At 41.2% G+C, this 26026-nt stretch overlaps 1 protein-coding gene across 1 annotated transcript in view; it reads right to left on the bottom strand.

Annotated features, from left to right (window-relative positions):
- Positions 1-1026: 1026 nt before the first annotated feature.
- The window catches only part of LOC122813792 (zona pellucida sperm-binding protein 3-like), a 48711-nt gene continuing 23711 nt past the window's right edge, over positions 1027-26026 (bottom strand). Inside the window, exons 5-9 of the mRNA XM_044086303.1 lie at positions 17750-17870; positions 17587-17678; positions 4148-4272; positions 1464-1574; positions 1027-1195 (exon numbers count right to left, since the gene is read on the bottom strand). Coding sequence (XP_043942238.1) covers positions 1083-1195; positions 1464-1574; positions 4148-4272; positions 17587-17678; positions 17750-17870 — 562 coding nt within the window. The 3' untranslated portion in view covers positions 1027-1082. The remainder of the gene's footprint in view (positions 1196-1463; positions 1575-4147; positions 4273-17586; positions 17679-17749; positions 17871-26026) is intronic.

Raw genomic sequence — 26026 nt, 5'->3', positions numbered from 1 at the left:
CATTCCCTAGTCAGTCTTTTCTCTAAGGTGGTCCCAACATTTCAAATGGTTACCAAGTTAAATACCAGATTAGGTGGAATTACAGTATACGCAGAATGTCCAACAATACTAAGAATTCAGATCTGGTGACACAATAAGCCATCCAAGCCACTACTTCTGTGCATTTGTAATGTATCGCAAACCTCAACACAAGTATATAAAGTGTACAGGTCTTATTGCAGTGACAACACCAATAGTGCTAGGCTACTGAGCAACTTTCAGAAGTCAGTACTCCCAACTGCACCATCTACTGGTGGAGGATGAAGAATTTGTGCAAGCTTAAGCAGTTAATAACTTAAGATTCCAAAGGTAAACCAGCAAACTTTCCCCATAGATAGAAGCATTCATTACAGTAAAGCTAGAGACAAGACATTGTTACAGCTGCCTACATAAAGACAAAAGCTTCCCCATTTACTAACTATTCCTACAAGTAAACTTACTGCTGTGATCAAATAACGGTCAGACTCACTCATTTTAGATACGTTAGTCCATTTACATGAATGGATTGCAGAAAGCCATAGCAACACCCTGCAGACAATGTGGAGTTTAACTGAAGGATACTGCCCACGTATGTGACTGCAAATCATAATACACTGTCCATTGCATCGTTGGTGTTGAACACAAGGTGAACATTGTCATTTTAGAGCACTATAGATGGAATTTTGGCCACTGGTGCAGGTTCACATTTGTCAAGGATCTATATTCTCTTCATACCAATGGCAGCCTACTCTACCTCTCAACCTCTTACTGCAGGCAATCTGGACAAAGCCCAACAAAATGGGGATTAACATGCATTTTCTAAAGGATTTGAAGTTTTAAACTCAAATGTATGTCATTTAGTGTCTTCAATCCATCCTCAGACCAGTGAGGTCCCAGAAAACCACAACTTCTACGAGAAAAAAAAAAACATGCTCTGCAAGTATCATTTCAGAGGTATGGCCCACACATTCCACTGCTTCCCACTAGCTTTAAATAAGACCACTTAAATTAGTATCCCCATACTCAAATTTTATTACATTACAAGAAAAAGTGCGCATCTGCATTCAAGATTCTGTCTTTGCCCTTTGTTTCTTGCAGCTATACAAAATAGCACTACCCAAAGCCGCAGCTCCAACAAGTGCAAAAACGGAATATGCAATTGCCTCGAATCTGGATCCTGAAAAGGCAAAAAAGTACAAAGTTAGACTTCTTTAAAGGGAAGGGTACCACCACATTAAAGCATAACCACAGCATATGGGTAGATTTTCTTAGCTGGAATGGCATGCAATATTTTTAGATATTCAATTAGGCCATTTGATGAAGATACACAATGAAATCCCAATGAAAAACTATGTGGGGCAGTAAAATTCACCACTGCACTATAGTGACAGCAGATATATTCCTTTAGTACATTAATACTCTAGGCAAAAGGTACTTGTACATACCATCTGTATTCTCCTGGACGAGAGATTCTCTCTCAGATGAATATACAGCCTCTTCAGCTGGAATACCCAGAATTACTACTGGTGTAAGGTGTACGGAACCAACTGTGTTTTCTGAAAGATGACATTCATCTCATTAAAAACAATTTAAGCATTTTTATTTATACTTTGCCTGTATTAGGCCCATTAGGCTAATGGCTCTTTTTAAAAATAGACTTGAAATGGTTATACAAGGCAAATTTGGCCAGGTCATCAGGGAACTTCCCCCATTGTTTTCAATAGGTGCTTTTACAGCCACTTGCACCACCACCAACTCAAGCAGATAGACCACAGTTAACAGTTTAACATCTTAACATCTTTTCCAAAGTATGATACTGCAGTGCAACACAAGTGAAGCATCTTCCTATACCCCTACCAGTATAGTAATGTGCTCTTTCTATAGACGATGGTTTGGGGTAAAAAAAAAAAGCTACTTTTACACATAGGGCTGCAATAAGTGTTTTGAGTTAAATTAGAACAGAGCAGTTAAACATTCATGGATACCATATCTTCCTACCCTTGTCACCTACCATGGCTTATTGCCCCCCTTGCCAATCTTCACCCAAACAAAGATGTTGCCACTTACCACCCCCCTCAAACTTGTGTCCCATCATAGTAATTCAATTATGTACCTCAGCTGCTTTAGGCACACTGCATGTGAACAAGCACATTGAGACAACTATACTATAGCAGAGGGTCGACCTCCATGCAAGTCCTCCCCTGAAATTGGCACATCAAAAAGCTATGGATGGGATAACTGCACTACAGTCAGATCAAGAGTTTCTAAAGGAGAAAGCTACCAGAGCACTCATTACTGTAACCATTGACACACCTACACCAAATGTCAACCACCAACACCACCACTAAATATCAGCATGCATCCTGTACATAGCTGGACAGAAAGGTCATGGCCATTTTCACTAGATGGGATGAATGAACAACAGAAGAACTTCAACGTCCGAGTAGGAATTACTACACCCTTCTACATGGAAGGTGGTCTCGGTGAACAGAAATTATGCTCAGAGGGTGGATGCAAGACATGTCCCCTCAAACTTGTTTCCTGGCCAAATTTCCCAAACTGTCAATATCAGCACAGATACAATAGCCCCAGATCAGTTAGGCTAATTTCTCAATAAGACTTGCTACATTTTTATGCATCCAAGCTTGTGCCAACAATAGCCAGTGTTGCACCTGAAGACTATTGACTTTGAAGCATGCAAGATTCTTAGTTACTGTACACCAGATTGTGGCATATGGACTTGCTATTTTTTTTTTTATTTGCTACCAGATTTACCCTCCTTACACAGGAGTTGCATAATACGGTTGGAATTTGTGTAGCAACTTTCCAGCCATGTTAGTCGACTAATGGTACTCTAGTAATATGCAATTTCACCATTACAAGTTACACTTGTTGCACATCTCTACAGCACAGTAATGAACATATCCATTTCAAAGTTGTAATAGTCTGTTTAGCAGTTCCAGTTTTACTGTTTCAGCACCCTACTGACAACTAATGGGAGTCCCAACACAAAGACACTTCTCTACAGACCCCCCCAATGACCCAAGAAAATGTTTTATCAATTCATAGCCTGCTAAGGTGTAAACATTCTTCATGGGGTATTTTGGCTACTAACCACCAGAGTTAGGAGGACATTCCCAAGGCTTAGCTAGTCAACCCAGAGGTCAATCTTCCTGACCTTATCAAAGTCTGCCCTTGGATCATCCCTCATTTCTTATCAGTTATATTCTTTAGGACAGCCATACCTATCAGAATGAACTGTGGTGGATTCAAAGAGCTCTCAAACTTCCACCTTTAACTACACTTGAATTTTACTCCCATGAATGTCATTGGAGCACAACAATCTCGGTGAAATGATAGTCATGGGTTCTAAAGAAACCTTCAAAAAATCAAAATTTGATTACAGTAAAAATTGGACAACTAAATACTATTTCATGTTCAAACAAATCACTTGTACCTTGATCAAGTCATTGAAATTCTACAAATTCCCCCCAGTTGTCCCAACCACAATAATGGGCATGTCCTAACACACCAACACTAGTGCCATCCCCCAACAATACAAAATGTCAGTTTAAAAATAGCAGCAGAGACCTTATCCCTTCAAAAGCTGTTCCTCAGAGCATAATTTGCTCCACAAAAATTCAAAAATTAGAGACTCAGGAGAAGGCTCCAGGAAATCTTAAATTTTCTGCATTACACCACCCAAGCCACCACACACCTAAGATAGTCCTCAAATCCAACATTTCACCCATTTGCAAAAACTGAAACCATCCCCACAAGTTAGTTGCAGATTTACCATTGTTTATTGTACTATGATAAATCTTCTACCCTTTCACCATTTGTATAGCCCCTCTCTCAATACCCTACACTACGGATCATAAAAGCGATGCATAGCACCATGGCTGGATAGGAACTCAGGCTCAAATTGCCTCCTCCTGGATACCTTATGAAAAAAGGTGTTAAGGTGACCAAAGTAAATAGGACCGCCTTTTAACTCTATGAACCAATGGGAAGCATATTATATTAAACCCCAAATGGCATATTAAACCCCAAATGGCATATTAAACTTCCACTCTGCAAACAGTACAGAACTCCTCAATTCTGCAGAAAAAGTCAAAAATATAGTTACCATTATTTGAAGTGTCTCGTTTCACATGCCTGCCAAAAGAGGACCTCTTCCAGGACCCAAAGGCTCCACAATTGCCAGTATTGCAGCAGTCGCAGATATCACTGGAGCCCTCTACTGGAGACCAACTGCAGTAAAGAAAGCATTGATGTTAAAAAAAAAAAAAAAAAAAAAAACACACACACATTCATTCCATTCTAGTTACAGCAACAGTAAAGCAACACCCAAATATATGTAGGAGAATAAACCTGGCAAGCCTAAGCATTACTGCTGGTTTCTCTCCATGGGCTTCATGTGGCATAAGGTCCTTGGGCATCATTTTACATGATTTGTCAACCCTACAGGCACAGTTTCCAAAGCATCAACAAGTGAACAGTAGCCAAGGCAAATCTTGAAGAGCTTCATTCAGAGTGTTATCCATCTTCACTATACCTGTAACAAACCACTAGCTTACCAGTGGTGGGGTAGTATAGTAGTGGGCTCAGCATCCTGCCATAGAGATTAACAAACTCCGGTGGATACCATGTTTAAGTGACAAATTGTGATGCGTTCTGAAACATGTATGACCAATTCATGCTGGCAGGAAATCTTAACTCATGCCATGCCATCCAATGGAGTTATGAAGTTTGGACTACAGCTTCCAATGTTAGAGCCCAGGCGTCAAGTATCTCTAGAACCATACGGGTTACTAAAAGTAAATGGAAAATTCACAATTAACTATAGCGAGTATTCTTCAGGTTCCAGTTCTTTAAGCCAAAGTAAACATTGTAACCATCAGCAACGGTTGCAAGTCTGTTGTGTTGGAGAGAGGCACTGATGGATCTGAGTTTATTGTACATAATCAGCTGTAAACTCAGATCCAACTCATTATTTCACTCTTGCATCTCAATTCATGCCTGCACACACACACTCTCGCCGACTATACAAAGTGGCACCGATCTTGCACATGCGTAGCAACATATGCATGGCTAGCTAGGTACAATATTATCTACAGCCTCCCTCATTTCCTCAGCATGCAGTAGGAGAGATTTTTTACAAGCTAGATAATCGCATCAATGTAGAACAAATGAATTTGTCAAAGCTGCAGTGCATTCCGGATTGGATCTGGAAATTTTAACAATGAATCTCTGGAGATTTTTACAATTGAAACTTTGGATTACCTGAAGTACACAGTCTATTGAGTCATTCTCTGGCATAGGAATCTGACTGGCAATGTGTTTTCCCATTCCTACTCTGTCATATCCTTAAGGTTTGCTGGATTTATAGGTTAGTACTAGGCGATTTATAGGTTAGTACTAGGCTATCTGCCCTAGGGCCTATACAAGCCTAGCCATTAACTATTCCCTGGTTATTTCTTCCCACAGTATGTACTTCCCTGGACCCCCGTCTAGCAGGATGACACAGGACACCCGGGGTGAATTTCCCCATCTCCCAGCCATTCAAGGTTCCTTTTAATGAGGGCCAAAGAGGCACTTGGGAGTCTCTGGGTTGTATCATAGTACAACTGTTGTGACTTTTCAAAAAAGTGGAGTCAACCATTCTGTTCTGATCAGTGGACAATTGATTCTAAATGCAAAGAGTTCTAGTCTGGACTAGACTCCAAGCAAGTGCACCAAGAAAATTAGAGGAAAGTTTGAGAAGTTAAACCCTGGTACCATTTCTCCCGCATTTGTTAAAGTACTTTATGCTGCACACTCAGCTAATCCATTGGACCATGAATATTACTATCCTGGACAAAATCCCATGACTTTGTAAACTGTGCACCACTGTCTGATATAAGTGTGGACTACCTTAAACAGAAAGGTTCTTCAGTTTTGTAATGACAGTAAGTTGGGAAGATAAATTTCAAACCAATTTGAACAAGAGTATACCAAGCAATGTTGACCATTCCATTTTGAAAATCAGTAGCAACAGTCGACCATGGTAGTTCAGGAATCTGGTTTAGGTGTGGTGGTTTGTTACTGTAATTTGGTGTATATCTTTTGACATAGGCCAACATACTACTATGCCTTGCCCTTTTTGGTAGAATCAGTACCCAGTAACCACAATGAAAATGGATACATTTCTGTACAGCATTACCACTTTAAGACCTTTCATGATAATTCCATCTTCCATCAAGCTCATCTCTGTAGCTGCAATTTGTCATCCTTTGCTGGTGACGTTTCAACTTCTGGAAAATTGTGTACAACTTAAAGATGCGGTGAGGAAAATGTTACTTCCATGACTAGGAAGTCTGCTTTTTCATTGTTATTCTGTATGTCTGGGTGCCCTTAGGTATAGAAATTTGCCTTTGTACTTTTGAAATTTTATCATGCATTGCAGGCATGCCGAGGCTGTATGTATTGGCTTTTTCATAATTGTCACCAGAGGTTAGCAGTCTAAATTTGACTAGGTTTGCCATAAATATATTAACCATTGAACTTCTGATCATGTGAACACCATCACCAAATGCCAAAAGCTTTCAAATTTGTGCATACTGCATTTTAGTTTGGGTTAAAGTTCTGGATGCACAGGCTACCAATATGACCTTCTTTAAGGCATGCTGCACCAAGACCATACTTTGTAGCATCGCACAAGAGTTACAGGTTTGTGATAATCTCAATGTGGGTGGACTGGCAATTGTTTCAGAATGTCAAAATGCTTTTTGGTGTTCCAACCAGGACCGGTTTACATTACTGCATGTTAACTCATGCTGAAAGCTCACTCAGGTCTGGGAGGAACTTTCCTAAATCGCCCACAGCAAGAAAATATTGCAAAGATAATTATGTAAAGAATATCCATGGCAATAGCCAGATTTTTTCAGAGCTATGGCACAATGGCACCTCTTATACAGTGCCAACAGATATTGCCAATACACTGTTGGAGGATCACTGCCAACTTTACCCCCCTCTCCCCCAAAGGACCAATCACAATACCAGTAGATTGCCAGGCATCCAGTATTACTGCTGCACAGGTTAAATCAGCACTGTCCAAGGCCAAGAATACAGCTTCTATGGGACCAGAACAATATCCCTGGCTGTGTTCATGAACTAGAGTGAACTGTCACCTCAACTACATGCACTGCAATCTCTGCCTCACCTCAGGCTTTATCCCTACCAAATTGCACACTGCTACAGTCTCCTCACCTCAGGCTTTATCCCTACAAAATTGCACACTGCTACAGTCTCCACAAAGGAAGAGCGACTACAAACCCCGAAAATGAGACAGATATGCAAAACTATAGAACACATTATGAACTTAACAAGGATATCTCCAAACTTTGGATCCCGCACAGTTTGGTTTTCTGAAAGGGTAAATCATGCCTTCTCAACCTGGTTGACTGAGTCAGTCACCAGAGCTGTGGATGAAGGCAAGGTGGTTTATACAGCCTACCTTGATCTGGCCAAGTCCTTTGATACCATTCCCACTCAGGAATCATAGAAAAACTCACTAAGCTAGGCATCAACCCCTATATCACTAGGTGGGCTAGTGAGCTCCAAACTGGCTCACTGAGTCGGCTACTTCCACACTGGGTTCCAAGTCAGACTGCTGACCAGTCATGAGTGGAGTATCCTGGGTACTCTCCTTTTTGAAGTTCAGGCCAACATGAAGGAACTCTGGCTGCCAAAGTCCCAAGATGATTGCAAGTTGGGTGCCATAATCAACTCCCAAGTGAGGTTGACATCCTACAAAAAGGCCTCAGTGAGGCCAACAACTTGTCAGAACAAAGGCTTTTAAGCTCAATGCCAAAACGTGTTGTCATCCCCTTTGGGGAAAACCCAGTTCCCATGAATTACCACATAGATGGTAGACCACATAGATGGTAGTCCACTGAACACATATTGACAGCAAACTCTTTACCACAACATTGTCAGAAAGTTCTGTGTGGCACATCATTACTAAGTTTTGCATCCAGGAAGCAAGAGGTCATCTCTTCCCTCATTAGGCCAGAGTACAATGCCCATTTGGCATGCACCTCACTAGACAAGAACTGGAGATGCACAAAAAAAGTACCTCACAGGAGTATCCTAGGCCTTAAACAGTTGTCCTATATGGACAGACTCAAAAGCTTCCAGCTATTCTTGGCCTCATATTGCCTACTTAAGAGGCAATCTCTGCTCGACTTAGACATCTCTAACCCAGCTCTGTTAGAAGTGCTATATCTAAAGAAATCCCAGTCCCTCTACACTACATGCTCAACTCAACCTCATTACCACAAATGAAGCTGGAGGGACAGGTTCATAGCCCAGAGGCTGCCCATGCTTTTGCATAGACTTCCCACACATGTCAAGCGGAGTCTCACACTGGCCCTCAAAGACAAATCTTGGAGTGGATGGAAAATGGAAAATTCCCCCAGGAATCACTCCAGTGACTCTACAGAGGCACTGGGAACCAAGGTCAGTTGGCACGATGCCAGTATAATTCTATGAGCTAGGCTTGTAAAGGCTCCAGGGTTATTAGCCTAGTACACACTTATGAGCCTATTTCCTGGAACTGGCATTTCAAGAATTGCTGCTTGATGGATCTGGTTGTAAGCCAGAACTAAACTGACCCACATAAGTACATTCTTTGTTTGAATTTACACTTCTGAGGATTCAGTTTAAGATTTACTTCACAAGAAAGGTCACTTTAAGGCTTGTATCATGTTAGCCTTTGCTAACCTAATTTGTCCCATTACATGTTGAAATATCTCACTGGCAGAATTTAATCCCAATGGCATTCAAGAATATCTACCAAATGGTGTACTGAAAGTGGTTAACAATGGAGACTTGTGGTCTAGTGAAATTTGCCAAAATGAACTTTTTTCAAAGACAAAAAAGGCATTTGGCACGAGAGCAGCTGTGCACAATGAATGGCATTTAAGCATTTTTAATCTGATTACATATTCTAGTATCATCTGAGCTTTTCTTATAAGCTATGACCATGGAGCTCCAGTAAAAACAACAAATTGGCAAGGGCATCCAAATTCACCATTTTGTCAAGCTTTTTCGCTTTGCTCTGCATTGCTACCAGAATCTTCCTTGTTGGTCTGACAACTGGGCTTACTTCCTGGTTCATGGAATCTGTGACTGGAAGTTTGTCCATGGAATGTGTGACTGGAAGTTTACATGGAACATTTTCAGTGACTATGCCATCATAGTTGTTCCGATATATATAGTCCACTTAGTCCCATATATTCCATGCAATACTATCGTGGTTGTCCCGATATGTATGGTGAACCTAATTAGTCCCATTATCAGTCTTTGAGGCCTAACGATGGCTGCATATGTCTTGACTATGTGAAATACTGCAAGTCATGGCTGTTCCCACCAGAATAGCATGTGAGAACTACTATACCACCAGTTTGAATCTCACAACCATAAGCAACTAGTTTTGCACACTTTGCTGAAAGTTTTTCACCAGCTTTTCCTTTCAGTACACATTGCACTTGGATCCAGTCTACTTTAAGCTCAGTTTTCCCATTAATCCAAATGGTACAAAATATTTTGCTCTGCTGCCAAATGATAATCTACAGCGTTAACTGCTTCATTAAATCAGGAGACATAGAAGTTTGCTCACAGTTCTCACTTTAGAACAGATTCCCCATTTTACATTTGTGACATTGCTGAACAAAAGCTAAGCACTTCTCTCATTTAGGTTCATGACTGCCCCCACAATTACTACAGCCAACAATAAGGTTGGGTGTTGCGACACCATTCAGTTTACATTTCTTTTTCATCTTAACTTTGTGGGGTCTTTGCACTGCATGCACATTCTTCTCATTTGTAAGCATATTTGTAAGCTTTTATGCTCAATGTTAAATCACTCTCCAAGCAAAATCTATCACTGCATCATTGAAACCACACAAGCCTGTCATGTTAGATCACCAAATCTGCACATTTTTGCTTTAATTTGTTAAATTGGTAATCTATGCTGCTAGTTTCACCAGACTTTTGATTTAGTGTAAAAGATTTGCCTTTCCATTTTAATATTAGTTTCAGGGTTATACATCTCTAAATGTACATTTTAAGCACTCTGGTGGTTCTCTCCCCTCCACTGCATACATAAGAACATTTAGGAATGCCTTTCTACATACATCTATCAGAAAATGCAGCCTGTATGAAAATGTATTCCTGCTCACTCAATTCTCAGCATAAACACCAGCAGACCCCAAGTGTATGAAATCCCTCTTCCATAAAATGGAAAGCATAAACCAGGTAATTATGCTCAACTGCACAATAATCTCTGAAAAGGCTTAAAACACTAATTATTCCAGAAACTTTTGTAGTTTTAGCCTTTTCATACACCTTTAAACACTTTCAAAAATACAAAAAGGTTTGAAATCAGACCCATTTGAGAGTTTGCTCCTGTACATTCCTCCACTTCTAACTTAGTGCCTCATGGTTTCTTCAACTTCAGATACCATTCTGACACTGTCATCTCAGGTAGTCATACGAGACACTGAGGCAGTGTGATGGGTTTGGGAGCTGCAAATGAACATATATGTTTAAGCTGACTCATTACTTCACTCGCATGTGCATCTCCCATTCATGCCTGCACTCAGTCTGGCTGACTATACAAAATGGCACAGATTTTGCATGTGCTCTGTAACATATGCACATGCTATCTAGCTACAGTGGCCAGCTAGGTACAATACACAATTATCTACAATGAAATCACTCCCACTTTTATACAAAGTGAAGCAGTTTTGTCCGTGTTTATATATATATATATATATATATATATATATAGGGTGCAGGTTGAATACAGATGTCAAACTGTACATAGTATGGCTTTGGACTTGTGTTTTATGCCTACAGGCAACAGTAGGATGCACTGCAGGAACACCTGGGGTCACTTGGATGTAATCTGATAGGGTGAAGGTCATAAGGTGGCAGTATTCCTGACCCATTTCATAGCATTCATAACCTACAGGAAGGGTCTATATCAGAACACAAGTATTAAAACTTTGCTGAATAGTGTTAAATATCAGAACATTCAAAACGCCAATAGCAGCGAAGCCGCAGAACAGCAAATCCTTGGGAAAGAATTTGGCAGTTTGTGGCTTTGCTATTCTTAGCACTGTGGTGGAAAGTTATGGGTTGGGTTCAAGTAAGTGTGCGATTGTTTGTACGTTAGGGGCAGGTTAAGTGAGTTGGGGCACGGGTTAGGTGTGTGCATAGTGACGGACATTAGGGTTTGGGTTAAAGTAAGTGGGTAGATACATACATACATATATCTGTGTGTGTGTGTGTGTGTGTGTGTGTGTTTTGGAGCAGCAAACTTTTCCCATGGGAAAAAAATTTGCTGAATATTCTATATTTTCATGTTTAGATATTTTGGGGCAGATGAAATAGCGTTCACCATTTTCATCTTTCGAAAATGTGATAAATGCTACAGAACATTTGCATCAGCACAGTGTGATGCTATCAGTACTTAGTGCCCCCTCCAAAGTGTAATTATCTGAAGTCCAGAATTTACAGCACAGGAACTTGTGGTTGCCAGATCTACCAAAAAAACATACCCTGAATTTCCTTTCCCTAGGGAAAGGGGACTGCATTTCAGAGACCATTTAATGAAACATGGCAGCTGCCATTTGCTCCTAGCAAAGGCACCACTAACAGATTCCTCCATACAATTCAGGGCACCATCCCAGGGAGTGTCTCCAGGACCACAGTCCCCCCCATATATTTCTTGCACTGTGCCAACTAGATGCAAAGGAAGTATAGGTTGCGCCAGTTTCATTCATGCCTTCATGAAACTTGGTATGAAATGGCCCTATGCCATGTGACTCATTCCAATTCTGGTTTAGGAGTAAAACACCATTTTTTTCTAGGATAAATGTACACCCCCGTTAGTTTGGCTTTAAACCCTTATTTCTGGGCAAGGGTGTGGACAGCTGTTATCTATGCCACCAGTTCTATGGACATACACAAAGGACTTTGCATAACCACTGGAGTATAGTTGGGAGATTTTGGCTTAAGACAGACCTTAGTTTTACTAGATTAGCCTTGGCCTAATTTCTGAAGATTGTTATTGTAATAAGCTTCTGGCTTCAGCCTTATGGTGAATGCGATTGATGTCAAAATTTAACCAGGGAGGAAGTTAACAGTTTTATGGGGGAGCAAAGCTGTCCTGGGCCATTAGCCTAGTAAGTTATGATCCTTGCATTATACTAGCAAGTTCTTATCCTTGCTTTTATCAGCCATTTGGGATCTGGCTAATTAAGAGTTTGTATTAAGTTTAGAAACTCCCAGACATTTTTGGAGGACGTGAAAGTAAGTCTCAGTTTGGGTTAATTGAGGTCAGAATGTTTTTTTTGGCTTAATGCATATGGACTATTTAGGTAGTAAGTATGGGCTGAGGGGAAAGTGTCATATTTAGCTAGTTTACTCAATCCTTTGTCTGAGATGGTGCAAGACCTCACCATTGAGGTCTAGTGTGGTGGAGCTGAATATGGGGTAGGCATTACAGCACTGCACTTATATGCATAGAGGAGACCAGAACAATTTGTTAAAGCTTAAGGGACTTCCTGAAGTAGCGAACAAACTGTTTGAAGCTTTTCTCCTAAAAGGCATTATGGATATGGACAAGGATTTACCCAATATATGAAAGCTTTTCTTTTAGGGGGGTGGGTAGAAAGGTGTGGCCATCATTTGCATTTACCCAATATATGAAAGCTTCGGGGGGGGGGGGGTAGAAAGGTGCAGCCATCATTTGCAAAGCATTTAGTGTTTTGCATTTCCTCCTAGAAATATGTATATTGGGCCCAGCTTATATTTAAATCCCTCACCAAAGCTAAACCAATGAGTCAATAGTATTGTTTGCATTGCTGCTCAATACTAGGTGCATACCTATCTGACAACTATTCCATCTCGCCTCCCCATGTAGATGTCCATAGGTCCATTGGGGAGGGGGAGACATGTTCAGTTAATTTACACCTTTGTGTACTGTGACAGTCATGTACTTGTGGTGCAATGACTAGTACATGTACAACACAGCAAACCCAAAGAAAATATTCTCATATGTGGCAATAACTTTAGTGAGCTGTCAATTCAAATCCAAGGCATGAAGAATCTTCTCACTGTCACGATACTAGGAAGAGATAAATACACAGATTAAAGGAAAATTCATCGACCACCTTGGGCATGAAAAGGATTAGTATACAGACATCCCATCTGAAAAACAGGAGGATGGGAGAGTCAGGAAGCAAAAAAAAGGCACAAAAAGGGAGCCAAAAAGTAGGCTCAAAAAGGCGCCAAGTACAAAACTGAGGTCCCAAGAAGGTGGATTAAGCTTCCTGGGAAGCCTGATTTGAAGGACGCCTTTAAAGGAATTGTTTGACTGCAAAACTAAAAGGATAGAGAAGGATTCATGAGTGGAAACTGCCAACCCAGCATGGGGCAGATCACACCACCAGATGAACCCTACAGAACATCTTCCATTTGAATGCATGATTTTTGGCATTGGGTTTCCTGGCCTCCTGCAAAACTTGAAACAAGTTCAGAAAGATGTGCCTAAAATGGATCCACATCATGCACAGTGTCAGCTGAAGAATGGACAAGTGAGGAAAAGACCCCTTGTCTTGTGCGAGAACCACCCATTAAGGTATGGCCAGGTTAGAAGGAAGGGAGAGTGAGCAAATGCTGTGTGAAAAGTGAGTCACCAGCAAGATTGAGAGAATCCTGCCTGATCTTGTGTGGCACTTTTAGTAAAGGGGTGGGGGTGTATTCCCTTCCAAGGAAAAACAGGATGTCCACTTTCCAAGTGGAAAGGAAGTTTATGTTCAGAGGGCAGGCAAAGAATCTACCAGATGAATAGCCCACCAACTGAATGTCTAGGAACATTCTGACACATCCATTCATGGGTTTGTATTCTGGACCTGCTCAGAGTCTGCCACAAGACTGTGGTCTGAAGGAATGTAAACCACCTGAAGATAGTCGATAGCACCTGAAGATAGTCGATAGCTGGATCCCAGACCTGAAGAGCTAGCATGCAAATGTAGGACCTCATGCCCACTCCAACTTTGTGGTATGGCCAGTGAGAGGGAATGAAAAGCTTACAGATCCAGAAGGTGAGTCCTCACTTATGTTGATATGGTCTGCCATTTGATACCAGACACTCTAGATCTTTATGGGCCACAAGAGGTACCCCCCACATCTGAGGCATCTGTGAAATGCTCAGAACTGGAGCTTTAAAGTTCTGGATTGAGAGAGTTGAATCCACCACTGAAGCTAGAGCTGGAGACAAGGTAGAAAAGAAACCAGGAACTCCAGGTGTTAGGCAATGTTGAAGCCACACAGATTTTGAGGTACTACTAAAGCTTCCACATATGAAGCCTGGTGAGAGGAAGCAGAACATAATGGAAGTCATATATCCCAGGACCCCAGAAAGTTTCCTAACAATGACAAACATTGGAAAGGCAGAGAGCTTGGAACCATCCTAAACCTGCAGAGGAAAACATTCTAGGAAGGCATCAGCACTGATTTCTGGAGATTTATGGTGAATCCTGCATGGTTAAGAGTCAAGTGGTAAACTGCTGTGTGAAGGAGCTTAAGCAGCTCTAGGATGAGTAAACATTGGTAAGCCTCAAACTGCAAAAAGCAATTCCAGGTGTGAACATCTGGAGAATGCCCTTGAGCAATAAAGCCAAAGAACACATCAGAACTGAAAAGGCAAGGAAGAGGAATTTCCTGAAAGAGGATGGCTGGGAATATGAAGGTATGCATCCTTGAGATGGACACCAGTTGATATGAAGAGTTAACTGAAGAAATGCATTCCAAAAGGAGACTTGAATTCTGGATCTTTCCCTGCTCAGTTCTCATCTCCATGCACCCTCTTTTCTGGGGACCAAAAGTAGTCTGCAGTAAAAATCACTTCCCTACCAGAGACTGCTTGAATGCTGCCCTGAGCCACAGTGGAAAACCACTGGGAAATTAGCATTGTTCGGGGAGGTTGAATGCCCAAAAAGGGAGGAAGGGACTTCCAAGCCATGAAATAAGTCCCAAGGGACAGATCCCCAACAGTATAGTGATTTTCTCTTCCAAATTTGTTAAAGATGGAAGGACAAGGGAACCTGGCCAAAAGGAAGGAGGAAGCAAACAAAACCAGACATCCTGAAAAGGTTTCCTAGGAGGCAGAGTCCAAGGAGTCACATGCCTAGAACCCTTGTTGCTTTTCTTAGAATGGCATGCTTGCCTATGAACAAAAGTAAACTTGTAATAGTTACTTTGAAATTTAGGAATGGGAGAAGTTTCAGTTCCTGCAAACCTTTGCACTGGTCTTGGAGGGACATGGGAAAGTCAGCAACAGGTAATCCAAAGAGGGTTACCTAAAGGAACATCCAAAAGCTTGGCCTTGATGTCAGGCAAAGGCCAGAGGATGAAACCTGGGCCACCTCCACATAACTGAACCCTTATCTGCCACATCATAGCCACATTTGATTAAATGCTAGACAACTTGTGAAGTGGAATTCAGCAAGGAAAGGGCCAAAGCCTTACTCAGTCAGGTTAGAAACCACCTTAGAAATGGCAGTGATCAGTATAAACTTTCATGTCCAACCTGTCCATGGTTCAAGAAGTAATAGCTTGGTAGACAGCAGTAACTCATAAGATAACATTGCAGAAGAGCATTTAGGAAATTTGCACTCTTCAGGCACCATCTGTCTGGCTTCTTAGGTGCAGGAAACAGTCAGGGGCTGCACAAAGCAAGAACAGCTAGGATAAGAGGAACACCAAATGGTTTGGTATACTCCATCTGTAGGAGGAGTTCAATCTTTTCTGGATATCAGAGACTTGAGAACAATCCCAATAAGTATTAAAAAGGGAGTAATCCTCCTCCTCTGAACCATAGTCCCAAGGCATAAGGGATTTAGGAAGAAGCACAGCCCAAATCCTCAGAAGAATTCAGTTTTGAAAATCCAGTTTAGGCCTCTTGAGAGGAATCCCAAGACCAGGGTTGAGCAGTAACAGAGACCCCTTGAGGTGACTAAGAGGCCAAAGCATGAAATAAACAATCCTGATCAAGATGTTGTACATTTCCCCTGTTGTGTTTTTTCTGTGGGCTGTCCACTTGAAATACTCGAGGGTCAGACCACTGACGAGAAATCTAGGCCATATGTCATCTTTTATGAGATTCTTATTACCATAATAGAAATCTCCATCACTAAAATTAATCAGCCCCCCCCCCATCCCCCAAAGTCCTTCAGATACAATCAGATGCTCTCCTCAACATCAACCACAGGGGCTTGCAAAGCCTCAGACATGCAAGCAGCTGGATCCTTGCTGACCTTGGATTGAGTAAGACAGGCACAGGACAATCCTCTGGGCTTTCACCAGCCTTGAGACATCTAAGGAGGGCGGACAGCAGCCAGATCAGACTGACTTTTTAGACTGCCTGCCGAACCTCAAAGATGGAAAGATTCTGCCATAGCACCCTGAGCCAACTTGAGGCATTTCTCCATGTATATGGAGAGAAGTAGAACACCTGACAAAACATGGCTTATGATTGTAGGAACACACCCAAATACACTGGTAGAGACTGTGAATCTGCCTTCCACACTGATTTTGCCTCTGTATGAGCACAACCCCCACCCACCCCCAATGGGGCACTTATCAGAAGACATGGCAGATTAAGGTGTTCAGACCCATGTTCAATGTAGTTTGGACTGGCAGCAAAGATTCTCAGTATGCACATCCAAATGTCACCTTCCTGTCCAAGGTCTTGCTCAAGGAGTGGGATGTACGTTTCCTAAAAGAGCTGAAGGCTCTGGTATACTGGCCTGATGGGCTATCCTTGAGGCAGGAGATCCCTTAGGTGAAGAGTACTGCAACAGTGATACGGAAGGCTCTTCGTTTACATACTATACAGGACAGAACAGATCTGGAACTGAACCTCTATTGCGAAGAATATACAGTTATTACCAGTCAGTTGCTGACAACTGACAAAGCACAGAAATACAGTTTGTTCCCCTTAAAGCTGCATTTAAAAAATTGCCCAATTGCATTTCTTCTTTCCATTCTTTTTCCATGGAAGTCGTTCCTGCAGCTTCAATGCACATCACTTATTTTAATTCTTTCCTTGCAATAATTAACTACATCTTCAACTTTGACCTAATAAAAGTTGGATCACAGATTCCAACTCTGGGTCATTTAAAACCATATCTAAAGTTGGTGGAAATGAATTAAACTTAACCCTCATTTTGAGCTATAATGGGAGAGGCTAAACTAGGAAAGCCTATACATTGGCAGTCAAGGTGGGGGGGGGGGGGTAAAAAGTTATTTGGGTGTACTCAAGATATCTTCAGAACAAGAGACTTCTAGTAACAGCAGCAAATACTCTTTTCCACAAGTAGCTAGAAGCCAATTTTATAATGACCCTGCAGAAGTACATCTTATCTACCAGTTTGTTGAATCAGTGTTGAGACAAGGAAAAACACAAACTGCATTACATTTTGTAATGAAATTTGCTAAAGCTACACTTACATATGATCAGGCTTAATGAAGGTACATGCTTTGTTGGTAGAGTTTGGACTCCCAGTAGCATCAGCAGCTTTTAAATAGCAAGTTATGTATATCTGAAATTAGAAAACAAATCTTAGCTAAAGTATTAAACAAATAAGCCATGTCCATAAAGGGAAGAACCTACCATGCTTCTTGTATCATTGAAGAATCTGAAGGCAGACAGAGAAAACCACAATTTGTTTAGCTGAGGTCTTGGTGATATAAATGCTGAAGATGAATCACTTGACTTGCTATCCATTAAGCAACTGCAAAAACAAAATGTACAGTTAATTGGTGAATGTTGCAAGTATTCTGAGCTTTCTTCAATGTCCACTTAGTCTCAAAATGTTTTCAGGAAAGCCATTAGCTACAAGTAGCTCATCCACATCCTACCACCTCACCAAGCCTCTACCTGGACCTACTGGCAAGGAGAGAGTTCCATTTTGTCCTTATTTATTGTACGACATCCAAACATCTTGTTTTAGAATTTGTAGGATGTACTAAAACACCTCTTCAGAGGCCTGGGGAGGAAAGCTTGATGGATTACAAATATTCAACTTTCAGTAAGTGTACATGGACAGACGTCAATACATTGCACACTAAAATTTGCCAATTAGATTACATTCATATGAAACACAATATAACACAATGCGTTCTCTCTGTGGTCCAGAAGTCAGTTGAGACAGAAGGTAGGACAGTGAAATAAAGCCCAAGAGTGCAGAGGTGTGCTATGTAATGTACTGACAGAATGGGACTGCAGGAATCCAATATGGCTTCCCACCTGGGTACTTGAAAATGCTACATTAAAATGGTCAGTAAAAACAGGAGGGGTAAACACACTAAAACTGTGGTTATTATAGTGAAATGCCTACACAAAAAGTAGACTAAACAAAGATAATTTTAAAATGCAGGAAAGGCATGGTTGTGTTCTTTAAATTTTACTACTCCTGCACCACCTCCTCCCTCAAACAATACGCCAGCAACTCTGTCATCTTTCTCTGATAACATCTCTAACCTTCTTTCCATCACCCAAAACACTTTCTCATCTGTAGAAAAAATGGCTAACTGACCACCAACTCATACAACCCTAAAAAGACTAAGCTCCTACTATTCCTTCCCAAATCTCTCCCACCACAATGCATTTGTAGATTCCAGACATCTACAGACATGTTAAAATTTTGTTTGATAAAATTGTTTGATAAAAAAGGGGGGGCTGGTGCAGTCTGGAAAGTAGACTAGTTGAGGTGAGAAAGCAGAACACCGGGGAAGGGGAATTTAAGAGATCACCTTAACATATTCCATCGGCATGTGTGAAAACACTGCAACATACAATCAGTTGGAAGTCAGTGTGGGTGGACGTAGCATAATGGTTAAGGTCTTCACCTCAGAAAGTACCGGGTTTGATTCTGACCTCTGCTTATTAGCTAGACTTCTTCTAGGATCCAAAAAACCTGGTGTGTACCACTAGATAGATACGGATAGCAGAGAGTCCCAGTGAAGGTGATATCACCCCAATACCCTTACCAAAGTAAATCATGATTTGTGAAACCAGCATAAATCATTGTGTGTGCCCAAGTGAAGTTCAGTTAATTAAAAAGAGCATAGCAAGTTAAGGAACTACATATTATGAAAAAGTCCTAAAAACTAAGTTAAATTTGTTTTCATACTTTGCATACAACTTAACTACTGCAGCATTTCAAAGAGGACAGTAACACAAAATATCTACTTGTCTGATCAGCCTAATATGCAAAGCCATGGAAAGACTTAGGAAACCGGAAACCTCCAAACACTGATCCCATTTCAGTTTGGATTTGTCAAGGGCAGATCATGCTTACTCAGTTTGGACATTTTTGAAAAGGTTACCAATGAAATGGAAGAAGGTAAGGGTACACACTGCATACCTCAACTTGGTCAGAGCTTTTGACAATCTCCCACTCGGGCACAAACAAAAAAGGGAGGTTACCTCCACAAAGGGATTGGTCACCAGTAGAGTCCCCTAGGGTTCTGTGCTGGGACCTTTCCTGTTTATCATCTACTTCTCTGAAGTAAAATACCAGTGGGCTCTGGCTGACTAAGATTGCGCATGACTGCAAGTTACTAACAGTCACTGAAACCTGAAATTACATAGCCATCCTGCAGGAAGTTTTATCCCAAAAATATAACTGGTGCCAGAATCATGGACCAAAAATAATGTCAATAAATGCATTATTGTATTCTTTGGGAAGTCCTCTACCTCAGGGAAGAACCACAAGGAAATTAAGACCCTACAAGTAGGCTTGTTTGGATTTGGGAAGCTATCTGGACACATAATTTTAACCAATGTGACTAGGGTAAGTTCTATATAGCACAGCTTATAAAAAAGGGGTTGTATCTTCCAGTAGGATGCAGATCTTTGTAGCCAGTGATTCACTGCCTCTGTACCCAGGAAGAATAGGACAAAAGGGGTGATGGGACTATATCACTTGCTCCCTAGTTAACCTGTGCTCACCACAATAGACTGTTTGCATCTCATTACTGAGCCTGCATATACAGCAATCAATAACTACTGCTAAGTAGGGGCTTCTCCCTTATGCATTCTAGAGAAGCCATGACAATACTGCAAGACATGCAGATGGTGTATGTATCCTGCCAGCCACTTATACTATCCACTAATTAGTAATGCAGAAGTCCTACATGTCCAAATCCTATGTCCATAACCCTGCTACCACTTAAACAGCAGGTGTAATGAATTACTATGGTCTCTGGGCGACGTCTGTTTGATTAGATGCATGGGCACTGGAGGGACTGGGTGGGGAAAATTGATGTCAACACACCTTTCCTAGGAGGGAGGTAGCCTAGGCTCCCTGGAATAGCCGCATAAAGTGCCTGGTAGTATACTTAGTTGAGGTTTGACCATGCATGAAGAGAGCATGCACTTTAATGCAGAGCTTTGAAAAGATACACTTTGTGGGAGGTGGGCTGCACTCCTCAGCAGAAGTTTGATGCAATACTAGTATGTTTTGACTATTCACTAGCGTCAGGTATGGGTTAGATTGAGCCAAGAGAAGGCTATGGTGGATATAGCATATCCAGTGAATTGAGAGGAGCTGGTGGCAGCTGAACATCAGCTGCAGGGATAAAGGAAACAAACATTCCACTGAACAGCATGTCATTTAGCAGCGACTGTGCTGGCCGCTGGAACTTTACACAAACTGGATATATTACTGGGGTTTTGAAAGCATTTATAAACCAGATCCTACAAAATTTAAGAGTCTGTCAAGTGCAGTGATGAATAGTCACATGCCTTGGATGCAGGCTGAGTGGACACCTGTGGAAGAGTGAATTCCACACTTTATGCCATGTGCCAGGTAAACTGGGTACAATGCCAGACAGATCCAGAAACCTTTCACTAATGATGCGACTGCCTGTGCAAAATTAGAGTTATCGTGATGTCACTACACAGGTGTGCCATCAGTCCCAAAAAAATTGTGATGCCAACAGCTGTCACTCCAATTACCAGACCATTGAAGGTGGTCAAGGATCATGAGTGCACTCAAAACAGTGGGAATAGGGATATGTACATCACACGGTTAGTATGTAAATTTGTAACAAAGGTGTGGGCAGCAGCCCGCAGCATCATGCCAGCTATCCTTCAGAACCATACTGTCACAGACACCACAGTAGGTGATATACAAGCATGCACACAAGAGTGGACATTAACACAAGTGAAAGCAGTTGCACTGCCTAGGGAGCTGTGGGGGAACACTACAGCATACATCCACAAACCCAGTCAGGCATTTAGAGTACATGTATACTCTACAATCTTGTGCGCAGGCATGCATCCCACCTCCATAAGATGATCCTACATGATCTGCAGGGCTCACAGGATAAGTCTACCTCCATCACCACCTATACTGAAATATCCATCATCAGCTGAGAATTGTGTAGTAGTCTGTATATGTAGTTAACGTACTTTAATACTCCCATGATAAATATACCCAAGCAAGCAGTAACATACCCAAGCAAGCAGTAACATTCCCTCCATGATGCACCAACATCCATGACTCAGTTTTTGGAATCACTGGGGCATGTTTTACAAAGAGTAAGACATTATCTATTAATTCTGGTCATTGCTGTGAGGACCCTCTACTATCTATCCCACAGCAGACCAAGGTCCTGGACCTCCTCCTTAGCATTGTGCTTAAGGACATTAAATTCTAGAATGGCTGTACTCCAGCATCCATGCCCACTAGTGACATTTACATCCAAGACCTCAACCCACCTGTACTTCCTCAGCTCGATTGCCATCTTGACCCATAAGGGTGACATTTAGTCACCTCAACCTCCTGCATGATAAAATTCATATTTGTTTTCTAGCCACTCACTAAAACACAGGGAACAAGACAAAGTAATTGTTATAATGGTCAACTTCTTCCTCATGCAGCCAAACAATTATTCAGGCCAATAAGAAAAGCAGACCTAAGAAATATATATGGTATTAAATGAAATGCTTAGCCACATTCTTTCAATTAATAAAATCCGCTATCCATACTCCCAGACTGGACCCATTTTAGCTACAGCCCCCATTAATACAGCAGGATCACAGCAAGAAATGGAGTTAAGGCTGATAATGTGAAAATTACCAAACTGTTATGGGAAATATCCACATAAAGTAACCAAATAGTGTGCAGTCTCATAAAAAAATGTTTACTTAACAGTCATGGAATATGCAACTCTCACTCGCAGAACTGCTAGTTAATTCTGCGCACGAGTGCAGAATGTTTACATCTGTGTTGGCACATGCATGTGCGATACCAGGTCTTCCTTAAAGGAGAATACTCTGGCACTGCAGATGTAAAACATGTTCTGCACTCGCGAGTGGAGAGATTTTATTTTTTAAAAGCTTTTTTTCTGCCTTCAGGATGTGTGGGTTAGCCAAAAGGGGGAGGCGCAAAGCCTAAATCCGCCACGGTTGAGTGATGTGGAGCTTGATAGTAAAGTTCCAGGATTTATATATACAGTTGTCATAAGTTTATCATGAGGTGCATATTAGAATGAAGGTGGGGGTAGTAGTGTCAGCTTATGGCCGGGAGATTCTAGTAAAACTACTCAGGTGCTGGTCAATTGTGAAGCATAGGATTTTGAAATACAAGTTTAAGATAACCGGCATTTATCCTGGAGATCTCCAGAAGTAGATCCATTTATCCAAGAAGTTTTAGTTGTGCTTTTAAGTGAGTTTGTATTCTGAATGAACCAGTGGTAGTGGGATAATGGTCCACCAATTTAGGATACTATTGTAGTCACATGCAATATTAGATTTGGTTATATAGTGATTCTGTACAGCATAACATTCTATTGAGGGAGCACCGAGAGGTCCATGTATTGTCAGCTGAGAGCATTGGATGAGGAGGTAGTTCCAACAGTTTTAATTCCGAGGTCTGCACAGTGGAGAGAAGACTGGAGTGGCAAGTGGCTATTAGTGAGGTAGGCTTTCACTCTATATATGCAACTAGTTTGACAAGTTTAACCATGTATATGATCAAATTTCAACTGATCTATGACACCATGTAATTGGGCGACATTATTTTTATCAGTGCCGCCAGATAAAAGCAAAGATTTCCTTTTTTCTAGTAGTTTATAAGTAATAGATGAATGTTGAAATACAGGAGGCCTATTCAGATCTTTGTGGACACTAGTAGTTACAGCAAAGTATTCCATTTCACTACTAGAGATCTGTTTTGAGATGCAGCAAAGGAACCATTGCAGCGAAGAGCTCCAGTTTTGAGTTGGGGGGGGGGGGGGTCATTTATCAAAATTTTTTGCATGTATAGATAGATCAGACATTTTATCAAAAGGCTTTCATTTTATGGATGTGCATTTCTATGTCTACACTTCCCTAATTCAGACCATTTGTAAGCTAATAAGTATTGCATGTTCCAAAAGACACATCAACCCAACTGATAATCCACTGATTAGGGGGTAGGGAGAAATGAGACCTATTCTAGCACATCAGGATAGAGATTCCTTGCTCCCATTAAGGTGCAGCAAACTGCATAAACCTAGCTACCACTGGACAACTCAACTTGGGGAAATCTCCAGTTTCCTTTCCTCCAACTCCAGAGATGTTGCAAACTGAAGTCAGTTATGTACTGTGAATGTTTTATTGCCATCACTGCTTTAAACAAATGCATAGTTTACAGCAAGTGTTTCAGGATAAGCCAACTGTTCTTCAGAGCTGCCATTTTGTACAGAAGAGCTCTTTCAAAATTGTGTATCCAGATATTTACACTACTGGGTAACCAATATTTGCCAAGTTAAAAAAGTGTGCACAATCCAAAGGGGAAGGTGAAATCTCTTACAGTGCAAGACTTATGAACTGGTAGAAACATTTGGGTTTACTAGAAGTAAAATGCATTAGCATTATAAATTATTGGGTTAGCGGATGAAACACCTTAAGTTGCAACTTGTGAAATCTTACTTTAGAGGCCATACACCAGTTGCCAAAGAATGCCAAATGTGTGTGAAATGCAAAAATGAGCTGAAGATTTAGATGGCTGGACCATTTTATTAGTTTAAGAGACTGCTTTTTCTCCTGGAACAAGTGAAGATAAGGATTGGCAAAATTCTCATTCACGGAGTGTGTGGAAGACTGAAAGGGGCTGTTATACTCAACATAGGCTTCTTATGATGTGTGCAGTTTCTCAAAGAATATGCAATTGCATGAAGTCACCAAGATGGAAAAATAAACATAAAACTGAATTCTGCTCCACATGCCACAACACTCTAGGAGAGTTCAGCTTGCTTCCTATGCTGTCTAAAGTAGAGACAATGTTGGAGAAAGCCTTGGTAAAAACGGAATGGACGGGACCAAGTGCTGTGCACAGATGATCTCAGTAAAAATGTACAAATAAAAAAAAAGTTGTGCAATAAGGTTCATTCTACCTATGTGAGATGACAAGTTTGTAACATGGGTTTTGGCAAATACCCCAGAGGGAAAAAAAATGCTAAAAGCCAATTTAAAAGACACTGCACAGGGCACAAGTTTTTTTTAAGCAGTAGTGACTCAAGGGAATGACTGACATCTTGATATTTAATGCATGGTTAAACTGGCAGTACTCTGGAAACTTTAGGTTATTCTATATACCAAGACATAATATTTTGGTAATCATGAGTGTCAGTATTTTGGTCAAAGCATCAGTACTAGAATGCAAGCAAAGTCGCAGCAATAGCTGAACTAACCCAATTTTGAAATAATCCCTAGGCATAAATTCTTGGATAAGTTGCAGCCACCTCAACTGTAATAAATCCCATTACCTGATCTATACATTTGGTCACTAAACAAAAGTGCTGATTTTAGCTGCAATGGCCTGGGTGTAGCATTTCTCCAAAATGAAGTCATGTCCAGTTTATTGCTCCAGAGGCAGTATAAATGAGTCATTGTAGGTTTTCCAAGCAAAAGTTGGCATAACAGGGGCTCTCACAATTTCATCAAATAAAGCCATGCATGATCAGAGTAAAATTACTATGGCTTGTGAGCATGCACACATGGATGGGTGCAAGGGTTGGCCATATTTTTACTTTCTGGTTATACATCAGCTCGGTACACAACTGGCTACCCAGTAGAGCAGGAACAGCAATGTTGGCACAAAGGTCAGTTTCCATCTCCCAGCACCAGAGAACTTTGGTAGAAAATCACTTTTAAATGTCTTAATGCCATCCAAGTCTATAGGTTTTAGCCAGGTGCTCTGCTACTTACCAGTACATTAAATATATGCCATAGGGAACTTTGCTAACTCCTGGGGATCTGGCAGTCCCCAAACCATCAGCTATATATGGTGAAACTGGCCTAGGAGGTTCTTTTCTGGGTTTCTAAAGCTTAAATGGATGTGGTTGTGTATTGTCTGTGTGAAAGGTGGCTATATAGCCTTGTCTAGTGGCGGTGTGCAGTCTGAGCAGAAACTTTTAATCTGTTGGCACTTACTACAGGAACACAACAGCTTTAACAAGGGAACACACTGTCTTACAAGGCTCATTTCAGTGGCTAGGCCAAGCCTGCAGAAGTGTTGTCATTAGGTCACTTAAAACAGTTCATGGTGGTTTTCCACGGTCTAAAAACATATACAGATAGGTTGGGACAAGTTGGTGGGGAGTAGGTGGTCAATGAGCATCCAGTCTGATGGATAGGGTATCCAAGTTATAGGTCATAGTATTAAATTTTATGGGAGGCAAGGTGTGTGCGCATGTCTAGTATCAAGTTACTATGAGCACATTTTTGTTCACTCGTTGAGGGGGGCATACATTTTAGGGGTTGTGCAGAGTCAGGCACCACTACCATTTAGCAATTATGCCATCTGTTACTTTAGTTACACAAATCCTATACAAAGGACTGCACATTTTTAAATCTGCAGAATGTGAAGAGAAACCATGGATGTGTACTGAATGG

This window comes from Protopterus annectens, chromosome 1.part1, assembly GCF_019279795.1.
Source record: "Protopterus annectens isolate FY-2018-M chromosome 1.part1, PAN1.0, whole genome shotgun sequence".
Taxonomy (NCBI): Eukaryota; Metazoa; Chordata; order Ceratodontiformes; family Protopteridae; genus Protopterus; species Protopterus annectens.
The sequence above is the reverse complement of the archived record's forward strand: the minus strand, read 5'-3'. Positions and strand labels throughout refer to the sequence as shown.